The sequence below is a fragment of the Cryptomeria japonica genome, chromosome 10, assembly GCF_030272615.1.
Source record: "Cryptomeria japonica chromosome 10, Sugi_1.0, whole genome shotgun sequence".
NCBI classification, from domain to species: domain Eukaryota; kingdom Viridiplantae; phylum Streptophyta; class Pinopsida; order Cupressales; family Cupressaceae; genus Cryptomeria; species Cryptomeria japonica.
This window is the reverse complement of record NC_081414.1, coordinates 157,795,375-157,807,831: the sequence shown is the minus strand read 5'-3', so window position 1 is coordinate 157,807,831 and position 12,457 is coordinate 157,795,375. Positions and strand designations below refer to the sequence as shown.

The 12,457-nt window shown below is 36.8% G+C and overlaps 1 protein-coding gene across 2 annotated transcripts in view; it reads left to right on the top strand.

Moving 5' to 3' along the window:
• Positions 1–8,917, top strand: part of LOC131057709 (uncharacterized) — a 28,388-nt gene extending 19,471 nt beyond the window's left edge. For both annotated transcript variants that reach the window (XR_009109029.2, XM_057991872.2), the window contains one exon: positions 8,628–8,917. Coding sequence is in view for 1 of the 2 variants with exons in the window: in XM_057991872.2 (XP_057847855.1) it covers positions 8,628–8,699 (72 nt within the window). In the remaining variant the exon portion in view is untranslated. The remainder of the gene's footprint in view (positions 1–8,627) is intronic.
• The last annotated feature ends 3,540 nt before the right edge of the window (positions 8,918–12,457 follow it).

Sequence of the window (12,457 nt, the reverse complement as noted above, 5' to 3'; positions counted from 1 at the left end):
GAGTCCTAGCTGGTCCATGTCTCAATGGTGTATTTTCCTTGATTAAGGATTATACCATCTGCCTGCTGCCAAACTTCCAGTCTAAGGAAGTAGTGAAGAATTCCTAAATCTTTCATATCAAACTCAGAGGCTAATTCTTTCTTACACTGAGATATACAATTATCCTCTCCTGTGATTAGTAGATCATCAACATAAAGAATAAGAATTAATAATTCACCATTGATTACCTTGTAGTAGAGATTTGGATCTGCTTCATTCTTGGAAAACCCTAATTCCAAGAGATAGTGATCAATTCTTTCATACCATGCTCTGGGGGCTTGTTTTAGTCCATATAGAGCTTTCTTTAATCTGCATACATGTGATTCAGCCTTATGAATCACAAAACCTTCAGGTTGCTCCAAATAAACTTCTTCTTCTATCTTACCATTAAGAAAAGCAGTCTTAACATCCATTTGATGGACTTTCCATCCTTTAGATGTTGCAATAGACAAAACTGCTTGGACATAAGTGTATCTGGCAACAAGAGCAAATGTCTCTTCATAGTCAATACCTTCTTTCTGTGAGAAACCTCTAGCAACAAACCTTGCTTTGTGCTTCTCAATGCTGCCATCTGCTGCATGTTTGATTTTGAAGAGCCATTTAGAAGATACCATAGATTTGCCTTTAGGCCTAGGCACAATATCCCAGACATTATTTTTCAGAATTGACTGATACTCTTCTTACATAGCATCTTTCCAAACTTGGTGCTTGAGCGCATCTCCAACACAGGAAGGTTCTGCATCAATGATCTCACTCATCAAGGCAGTATAACTGGAAAATAGGTTAGGTCTCTTACTTTCTTTGAAGGTCCCCTTTGGAGCAGCATAATTTTCAGCTTCTTGAAGCATCTTTTTAGCCCAAAGTGGTCTCTTCCTAGTTTCGGGATAATTTTCTTCTAAAGGTAAGCCTTGAACTTCATGCTCAGCATCTTCAAGGGTCTCCCTCTGAATCTCAGGGGTGGAATCCTCATCCAAGCTTGTAGGAGGATCTTGGTGTTCTAATTCATTAGAGCTTTTGGACCTCCTGAATGCTATGTCTTCCTCAAAGATGACATCTTTGCTTAGTTCAATTTGTCTTTGACCAGGTATGTATGTTCTGTAGGCTTTAGAGGTTTCACTGTACCCAACAAATACTCCTTTCTTTCCAGAAGGTTCTAACTTTGACCTCTTTTCTTTGGGGACATGAATATAGACTAGACACCCAAAGATCCGGAAATGACTTATGTCAGGTTTGTTGCTAGTAAAGGCTTCTTCAGGGGTTTTATTGTCAAGAAGAGAATGAGGACATCTATTTTGAATGTGCATAGCTGTCCTAGATGCTTCAACCCAAAATGAGGTTTCTATATTTTGGTCAAACAACATAGCCCTAGCAGCTTCTACTATAGTCCTATTCTTTCTTTCAGCTACCCCATTTTGTTGTGGGTTATAAGGTACAGTTAACTCCCTCTTGATCCCAACATTTATACAATAATCTTTAAACATATCAGAAGTGTATTCCCCCTCATTGTCTGTTCTTAAGGTTATGATTTTCTTACCTGTCATATTTTCTGCAAGAGCTTTGAATTCCTTAAATTTAGAAAGGATTTCTTCAGACTCTTTGTACCTCAGAAAATATATCCAGGTCTTCCTAGAATAATCATCTACAAATATTACATAATATAAAAATCCCCCTAATGAGGGTACAAACATGGGTCTACATAAATCAGAATGAACTAATTCTAATACATTTTTGGATTTACTGTTGCTAGAATTAAAAGACCCTTTAGTATTCTTTCCCAAGGCACACCCTTTGCAGGCTCCTTCAGATTTTTGACTTAGCTTGGGTAAGCCGATCACCATCTTCTCTATCTTAGGTAGGGCATGGAAATGAAGGTGCCCTAATCTTCTGTGCCAAAGTTCATTCGAATCTGGAGTCTCATGAATCAAGGCTCTAAGTGGAGTGGTGCAAAGTCTGTAGAGGCTCCCTTGTCTTACTCCAATGGTGTGGGCTTTCTTGATGGTGGAGTTCTTTGGCCAAGCAAGTACCTTTCCTTCCATAAAGGTTAATCTATAACCCTTATCTTCAAGTGCAAAAACCGAGACAAGGTTTCTCTTTATACCAGGTACAAATAGAACTTCTGTTAGCTGTAGGGATATGCCTGACTTTAGGTTGATATTGCAGGTTCCTATTCCCATAACTGGATAATTTGAGTCATCACCAATTGTCACTTCTTCATTTGAACTTTCCACAAGTGTATCTAGGTGCTCACGAAATCCAGTGATGTGTCGAGATGCTTCGCTGTTAATCACCCATGTGTTGAAACTGGAGGTGACTTGACTAGAGAGTGCTGAGTAGAAGACTAGCTTCTCGGAATTACTCCCTTTCTTAATTTCTGCCATTGAAGCTTGTTCTTTGATCCTGTTTGGACACTTCATTGCATAGTGCCCATATTGGTCACATCTAAAACATTGTACTTCAGAAATGTCTCTCTTCTTCTTTGAAGACCTCTTCCCATTTGAGTTGTTGTCCCTCTTTCTCTTAAAGTTCTTTCCTTGTGGGAATTAGAGTTTTGAACTTGAATGTCTTCATTACCATTGTTTTGTTTTATTCCTCTTGTAACAAGCCGAGATTCCTCTTGAATGCAATCGGTTTTCAATCTATCAAACTTGGGAAATTTAGAATGAGCACTGATTCCTTGAATGAATGATTCCCATGAGGTAGGAAGTCCATTTAGGGCCATCATAGCAAGTTCTTTGTTGTCTACTAGATGTCCAATAGTGGATAGTTGATCCCTAAGCTCAGTGATCCTTAAGAAATAGGATGTAACTGTTTCTCCTTTATTCATCTTTATATGGTGTAGTTGATTCTTTAGGGTGAGAGCCCTGCTAGTGTTGTTGATTTCATAAATGTCAGCTAGTGCTTTGAACATCTGAAAGGCCGTCTCATATTTAGAAATAATTGGTACAATGTTGTTTCTTACCGAATCCACAATTATCTTAAGGGCCTTCTCACTGTCCTTGCTCCACTGAATTTTCTCTGTATCATCAGAGGCCTCAGGAATTTCACTTTTGACAATGGGAGTCAATTTTATTTTCTTTCAAAACAAGCATTATCCTGAATTTCCAAGATACAAAATTTGATGCTCCATCTAATCTATCTTCAAACCTAACTCCGGTTGCCATTAGGATTATGTGAATGTGATCTTAGTAAGAGCCTGGTGAAAGTTTATGAGATCGTTACAAAATTTTAATATCATCTTCCTTAACTTCGCTCTGATGCCATGTAAGTTCTTTCAAAATTCTGTGATCAAAATAGAAGAGATGGAGATATGATCTGAAAGTTGTATTTTATCTGCTCTAGCGTGTTTTGAAGATGCACCACACTTAATAATTTTAGTGTGTACATCCTCCTCAGTGTAAGCATGCTATATAAGTGGATGAGGGGTTACGTAGTGAAGAGATATGTCTTCCCACGTGGGAAGACATATCTCTTCCCACGTGGGAAGGCACATCTCTTCCCTACATACCTCTCACCATAGTATATAAACTAGTCACCATTTACTTACCCAATCGGAAGGAGTGCGACTTGTTTGAGAATCGCTTTACCACCGGATACCATGAACGGTGTAACCGTTGATCAAACGCGATAAGTTAACTTTGGTTTTATTTATCATTAGTTAACATTAACATATTAGTATATGTAATCAAATTAATATATATATTGGAAGCATGAAATAGTACGACCAACCTTACAAAATTTAACAGAGGGGTGGAGCCGTTGTCACCGAGCACAAATTAAGGCCTTCAAAACCTCACAAACTTTCATTGCAAATGTCATTTAATATTTTTATCACTTGTACCTCTAGAAATCTTGATTCAGATGTTATCACCACTCTAAAATACTAATACCGAATTTATTTCATCAAGTAATGTTCAAGGAAGACGTGTCAACCTTAAAAATGTCGAATTACAAAAGCCTAAACATGTTTAATGGTCACTTTTGTTTTCAAACTCTATCAATATTAATTTAAATATTGAACCAATATTGATCTAATTGTTTAAATTGTTGGGATGAGGATTAACATAAATATTAAATCGCAATCCTAGGTGAATAATATAAAAAACTTGAAAGTAGGAAAAGTTCGCTAAACAATTAGTTCAATCGCGTCCTGAAAATGCTTTAAGTTGCTGCCATGCCCTAAATCGCTACAATTGCGCTTAATCATGTCTCAAAAATGCTCTAAACCACTGAAATTTTCAATGTTTGCAAGAAAAAAACAACTTCAGCAACATTTTGATGGATTTTGCAGCAAAAAATGCAAGTTTTTGACAATTTTGGCTTGCAAGGATAGAGTTTTACATGGTCCAAACGATGTGTGAATAGCGTTCCTCAATTCAACTCAACAATTGTATAATTCTTTGCATTGGTGTTATGACTTGAACAATATTATGAAGTCCTAGTTCTTTGATGGCTGTGATAAGTATATTAACAAATTGGTCATCCCTCACCTACCCTCACAATTCATGGCTCTCAAAAACATTGCCCCTTTAGGGGACACTGCTACGACATTGACCTAGGGTTGATTTTTTTAGCATCTTTCCACCCATCGGAAACAGTGAACACCCCTTTCTTGACCCATGGATCTGGGCTTTAATGAATCTTATACAAGCTTAACCTCTTTGTCCGATAAGGTGCCATGTACTTTCTCATAACCTGTTTTGGAATCTCTTTGATTTTCTCACTATTTCTTACCAATATGGTGAGCTGTAATGTCTCCCTTTATAAATGCCTTAGTTTTGGCCCTAAAATCACAATTCCAAGTAACTTTCCTATGATGGTTAGGAACATTGACTTAATCATAAGATATCTCTAATTTATTGGGAAAATTCAACTACAGGGAAGCTAGGATAAGGTGACTTGATAGGGTGCCCTAGAGATCCTCCACCCTAGGCCCAAGAGTGGATATACCATCCCTCTTGGCCTCATGTGGCCCTTGCCATCCATATGAGGTGGTGTACCTAGTGAGGTGTCCTATAACCGTTCCCCTTCATCATGCCATCCTATTCCACTTCCTATGATTGGACTCTTTAGTATATTGATCCACCATGATAGAGGGTTGGGGTGCATTCACAATAGGGTGTCCTGGAAGTCCTCCATCCCTTCTAAAGCCCAAGGGCGGTATTCCTTGTACCCCCGTGGCCTCATGGTACTCCCCGGTCTACTACCATGAGGTGGTGTACTTAGAAGAGGACCCCAACGCCGTTTCCCCTCCTTGCAATCCCTCATTGGCCCTATCATGGCTGATTATAATATTTAAGCAAAGTATTTAAAGATTTCCTTCATTATGGCATGTATTCTATATGCATATAAATAATCATATATTAATATCATAATCCTGAACTGTATACACATTAGCCAGTTGTGAGCAATCATAACCAGATTCATTATGCTTTACATATCACAAGAATCCCATACCAAATTACAGATATATTATTGAACTGCTGTATGCCTGAGTCTGTTATTGATATCCAATCTGATTCTCTTCCTGATTTAGGTCTGCTCCAAAATCTGTTTTTAATGTCTTATATATTTTATTCCATCCTTTTTCCTGCTCTTCCTTTAAATGATCTCTCCTTTATATTTTATTAGTGGAAGAGTCACCACCTTTCATAGGAATTGAGGCACCACCTTCCATAACAATTAAGTCACGACTTTTCATTGCTGCTTTTGAGAATAATATATTATTCTCCAAATTGATCTCCCTTCCATCTCTTCCTCAAATGAACCTTCTTCCCTTTATATCTTCCCATGTGAGGCAGAGGTCACATCTCTTTATCGTGTCTGCCCTTTGGCAAGAGACACAAACTTTCACAATTTCCACCCTTTGAAATAGTACAATCCTTAATAATTCTTGCCCTTTGAAAGAGACACTTCCTATCTACTTCCCATTCTTTTCTTCTTCCATTAATCCTTCCTTGATTCACATGCTTCATCCAATTCTTCCCTCCTTGCTTATCCCTTTTCAAATGATCTCTTCTCCCTTTTATATCTCATGTTCGAGAGAGTCACAACTCTTCATTCTGTGCCTTTTGACCATTCATTAACTTAATTACATTTTGATTATATTACATTATATTTTTATTCTTTTGTCTATTATTATTTATTATTAAATCCTATTTCAAAATGGGGACATTACATGAGCGAACAATATTGAAAGCCAACCTATTTGCATAAATACAACCTTGCTATGTGTTGATTAGCAATGTCTCAAGTCTCATTTTGGAATGCCATTTCCAAAGAGGTTGCTTTGGTCTCTTATTTCTAGTGGGGACAGTAGGAGTGGCCAAAAATGGGTGGCTCTGTACCACAACATTGGGATTATATGGAGGCATAGGGGGTTTTCATTCCGGTTGATCTTCTTTTTGTTAAAAGATGATCTGCTCTACGACCTGCTAGTTCATTGGTTTACTTTTGCTCCATAATATATGCTATCACTTGCTTCATGGCATATGTACAACATTCTTTCTAAGGCAAGCTTTGATGCCTAGTCTAGGAATTCCATATGAATGTGCTTTCACCCGACTATATGAACTTGAATACCTGACATCATACCGCTTGGAAATCAAAATATAACCCCCACTGCTTGGAACTAATTGTATCTTAGATGGCACTTTTATGGTTAGGAATTAATTTTAGGGCAACCAGGTCAAAATTAAAGGAGGGAAAAAAATAAAATGAAAAGCAAAGTAAATAAAAATTAACTAAATGCAGAAAACTGATAGGCTTGTCATAGGTTCTGCTTGGTCTGCTTGGATCCTCCTCAGGTTCATCCCAAACGAACCCACCTCCCTAGCATCGCACCTTGATTGAATCCTTATGCAAACTGAACCGAACTACGGATCTAGCTTGTTCTCTGCCAGATCCAATAACATAGGTTTTTGTTTTTTGGTCTCTACTCTTAAATGAAACCAGATTACTCATGGATTCTGCTAAATGAAAGAAAAATGGCTATAAATATGATTGAATATCAATGATTGTTTGTGTAGTATAGAAGATCTACCAGCCCAAGGAAGCACACCATTAAGGAGTGACTGAAGCATATTACAGTATTATGAAGTTTGTTATATGAGTGCATAGACCTCACTCTATGCTAAAAAAATTGAAACCTTAGAAGGTGCTTGGATGATTATTCAAAGCATAAAATAATTTAAGACTGTTAATGAAACCGTGCTTTCTTTCAATTAATGTAAGTTCATCTGTGATAGTCTTTTTAAAATTACTGTTTCATTGGGCACTCTATTGATTAGAGGAAAGGAAGAAGAGAAAACACTTGGATTTTCGGAGTAGCCATTGCAGTAAAAAGATATGCTAGTCAAACTCAAGGATCTTCATTGAGGGAAAGCAGGAACCCATGAAAGAGGAGTGAATATTATTAGTGAAAAATGAACATTCAATGGAGACTATGGCTTTCAAATGGGAATGCCCTTGTAAATAAAAGACTGAATTAGCAGCATGTGAGTTTCAAAAAATGAAGTAGTGATAGGCAATGCAAGATTTCTTTATAATTGAAGTAAAATAAAGGCTAAATGGGCAGCCTCTGAGAGCTTGAATATTGAAGCAGTAAAAGGAACAGAACATTGTTTCACACTTTTTATTTCTGTTTGCCTTCCTTTTACTGCTAAGATTATTGATTCATATAACTGCATGTCTATGGTTTTGTGGGAATTTCATGTTCAAGAATCATTTTCTGATGTAATTGATCTTTAAATTTCGAAGACTCGATTTTCTGGAAAATTTGATCCAGTTTACTCTATGCATGTGCTGCTAGTCTTTGAATGTTTCAACATGCTCACTAATTCTCAAATCCTCTTTCCCTTCATTTAAAACTGTAAACCCTGGTGTATATTCAGATTTCGCAGAATAAGATTTGTATTTCATATGCTGATTCTCTAAAGATTTAAGGTATTTTGACTGCCAAAACTTATACTGATCTTGATTTATATGTGCTCGTGTCTGATAAGACTTTTATCAGACCTTCCCTTCACAGGAAATTCTTATCAAGAAATTATCACACGTCTGTCAGTCATACATATTTAGACATAAATACTTTGTTTCTAAATCCCTTTTCTCTTTCACTAGTAGATTTGTGCTATTGCAATGATCTCCATATCTCCATGGTGAAAACTTTTAGAGGTGTCTGTGAGGAAAATGTGTACTAGTAGGTGATTTCAAGTAGCATTATACCAAATTAGCTACTACTGCATACTGATATAATTATCTTATTTTGCACTTAATAATATCCTCAATGTTTACACTTCGCACGTTTTCCACTCTTCTCTTTCTGCTTTAATACCCACTGTCAAAAGGATGATTTCCTCTTTACCTCTATATATCCCTACTTTATGCCAATGGCTGTTAGATTTCATCATAAGGCACACCATATACATTAGCAGTACATGCTAGATGTGTTTTTTGTGGCAAGGCCAATCTACTTGCATCATTTTTGAAGTGTTTTATTGAATCTTATGATCACTAGCTTTGTTAATATTCTTCATGTTGACAATTTTGAGCCAGAATGGTGCATCTGATATTTTTTTCCCTTTTCACAGGGAAAAATGCTTACAATGCATTTTTACTCCTGTTTCATAACAGATGTATATTGCATCCAGTTGAGTCAATAAGAGCCAGTAAAAAGCTCTAGGCTCCAATGTTGTAACTGGTTGGACACTATTGGATTTCTGCCATGCTCCTGACACTTAAACTGGCATTATAAACCAGAAATTGTTTGGTTTGGAACTAATGCATGAGTAGGATGTAGAAGCACTGCTTGTTGCCTGTAACATTGTACTTTCATCTGCATATATGCAGCAACAGTTTATAAAAGGGCTTCAGTTTGCTACAGGACGAGAGCACTGATAAATATAGTTGATTCTAACATTATATTCTCTATTATAACTGCTACGCTGAATTTCCTAGTGTCAGAACAATCTACAGGCTGTTAGCGAGGGTTCACACCACAGACAAATTTTAAAATCTTAAAAAAGACCCTGGCCAAAATAACTTTAGTTTCACCATGCATTGATTTGGATGGAGCAAGTGAATATTAAAATGCATTTTCATTTCAAGCTACAGATTAACAATTTTGGAATCAGCAACTGGAAAGAAAGGAGTTGAAACATCCAATTAGAATGTTACTGGCAGAACTGGAAGGTTGTAAGTTCAGGCAGCACAATACTTCTCCTAAGTAGCTAATGTTTAAGTGGTTGCTTATAAACAGGGAAAATATTTGAAACAAATTCTTCAGAGTCCTGCTTGTTGAAGTCAAGACATGACCACAATTATTGATATGGTCTTTTGATTTAAATTTTGGGAGGGAGGTGAAAGCCTAATTATGTTCAAGCTCTGATATCTGAATATCTGAACTAAACATTTCTTTAGCTCTGGATACATTCTAGAGTTGGGCACACGATTCAGAAAAGAAATGATTGTCCTGTAGGATATTATCTTGAACAAAACTTGTGTTACACTGGGTCATTACTGTTATGTCTGTTTATCAATATTAATCCGCTCACTCTTGTCATAGAGCACATGCTTTTGGAAATGTGCTTATATAAATTTCCATCTAACTGACGTCACATCTGTAGGCAGTTCAACATAATAGTTGAAAACTTGTTTTACTCCACGACAGCAAAATCCTACTTAAGATATTTTCCCCTTCAACCTCAAAGGCTGTGGAACAGTTATGGTCTGTTGAGGATGTTTTGAACTTTACAATTGATTTTTTTTTTTTTTTAGCTTTTGTAGTTTTTTTGGGAAAAATTACATGTTCCTTACCCTTTTATGCCTCCACTTTCTGTTGACTTGTTCATCCATTTCTTGTTTTCACGTTTCCTATAGATACATGCAAAAGTTGCCCTCGAAATAGGATCCTGGCCATTCTTGATATCAGCAACTTTGTTGCTCCTTGTTTCCAAGTTTCCACTTTTGATTCTTGATAATATGGAGTTGAATATCTTTGAAATCCCTATCTATATGCCATTTTAATGTGGCTTTAACAGTTAACATATACAGGAAATAACCCTTGATTCTAAATATACTAAGTTGCCGGTTCCAGTTTGGGCTCGGGTTTGGGTTTGTGGGTTTGGCAAATTTTTTTTGGGGGTTATGGGTTCGTAAGTACAAAAAAATATAAAAATAAAAAATATATACATATATGCAGCAGTAGTTAAGTTCAAAATACACCACTATGCTAATAGTCAAATAACATAGCAAAATACACCATCATATATTAAAGTTTTAGTTCAAATAACATAGCAAAACACTAAATACACCACCATATTAATGTTTTAGTTCAAAAATGATAATGTCAAGCTACAACAATCAGCCATCACTGATCGAATATCATATGGGTCATAAAAACTATCATCATTATCCTCCATATGCTGTGGTAGATTAGAACCACAAACAATGCCATTGGGAGTGGCACTGGCACTGGTAGTAGCATTGGCAGTGGTACTAGCATAGCTAATCTCATGATCACTAGGTAGCTCATGGTCATTAATGTCACCAACTCCATGTGCATCAAGGCGGGCAATTGACTCATCCAACTCGGCATGCTTTGGATCAATATCCCACTGCTTTGTCTCCCCTTATTTGCAGGCATTTTCTTTGTGTGTGATGAGCCGCAAGTTTGAATGTACAAAGATCAAGTCCTCCACCTTTTTGGAGTGTAGTCTATTCCGCTTTATTGAGTGGATGAAGCATCATGTGCTCCAATTCCTCTCGGATGAAGATGAACTAGCAACCTATCAAGATTTTGAAATAAGAGAGTTAAGAGTTATAAATTAAATTTTAAAATATAAGCAAGATAGAAGATGGTTTTTAATAACTAAGAGTCTAAGAACTTACTTGCGATAAAACTTTGATGTCAAGAGGTTGTAGGTTTTGGTATACTTCTCCATGGAAGTACCACCGACTATGAGTAGGAACCATAATCTTGTCCCAAAGAGCTTCAAGACCACAATCATTTGTGCTTGAAAAACTCACGAGTTTAGTCTTCTTGGGCCGTATGTCTTGTGGAAAGAGTCTATGAATGTCTGCCTTGTACCCTTGAGCAACTTCGGAATCTCTATATGGGGCAACTCTTGTGTCACTCTCTTGAAGGATTTGCTGACTATAATAATTCGGGCTCAATGCAAAGGCAAGGAGATGCAATGGAGTGGTCATTTTGTTCCATCTCTCCACAATGATTTGTTGTATTTGTTTGAATTTTTTTCTTCTGGATCTTTCTCTTTTGCATTTATGGCAAATTTAATCCTCTCAATCATTGTGTTGATGCCATCATATACCTCACCCAAACAAGGCCTATCCATGTCAATGTAACGGATCATGCTAAATATAGGCTTAGTGAACTTCAGGAGGTACTCAACACAATCTCGGCAAGAGTTATCTAGTATCATTCTCCTAATGTTTGCTGCCCGTGTAGTCCTAGATTGCTTCCATATGCTCCAATTAGGGCTGATTACCATGCTAGCTAGTGGCGCATGAATCTTCAAAAGTCGTCTTAACAAAAGTGTGTTGGAAGCAAAATGGGTCTCAACAACCTATTTCAAAATCAAAATAAGAAACAATTAAAATTAAAATTAAATTAAAAGGTTTACTAAACATTTTTATTATTTAACTAAATTCAAAATTTACTTACCTTCAATAGCTCCAATCTCTAGAATTGTCTAAATATGCCTCATGATATATGGTGGTTAGTGATAAACATTTGGATCTCATCGACCTCAGGATACACCTCTTTAATCCAATCAACTTTTTTGCCAATTTTTTGAAGCATTAGGTTGAGTGAGTGGACCGAACAAGGTGTCCAAAAAATGTGTTGATACTGCTCCTCAACCAATAACCCAATTGCCCTACAATTTTTGGCATTGTCTGTTACCCCTTGAACAACATTTTGAGGGCCAACTTCCTCAATGTCTTGGAAAATAATATTAGCAATGAATGGACCATTCTTCACCTACCCTTCGCAACCCACTGCTCTAAAAAACATTGTCCCTTTAGGGGACACTGCAACAACGTTGATCAATGGACGATTTCTTGCATCTTTCCATGCATCGGATATGATAGACATTGTTGACGTGTTTTTTAGGACAGCGTCTAACTTAAAGTTTCCAATGGCCACTTCACTCTCTCTTGATCAAAGTTTAACGGTATGTTAAGATTGCGACAAGTGCAAACGGTTAACTCCAAGGTTCCTTCGTGCAACATACGTGACTCAGCTGGCTGATTTGATTTACTGGTAATCCAAGGGGCCTTACGTACTCTCAAAGAAGATTAGACAAATTTTTGCAACTTCAAGGAATTGATTTGAGAATGATTTAGCTTTGAATGGCTTGTTTTTAGGATTTTTTGATTTAAAGTATGCTGAAAGTAAATA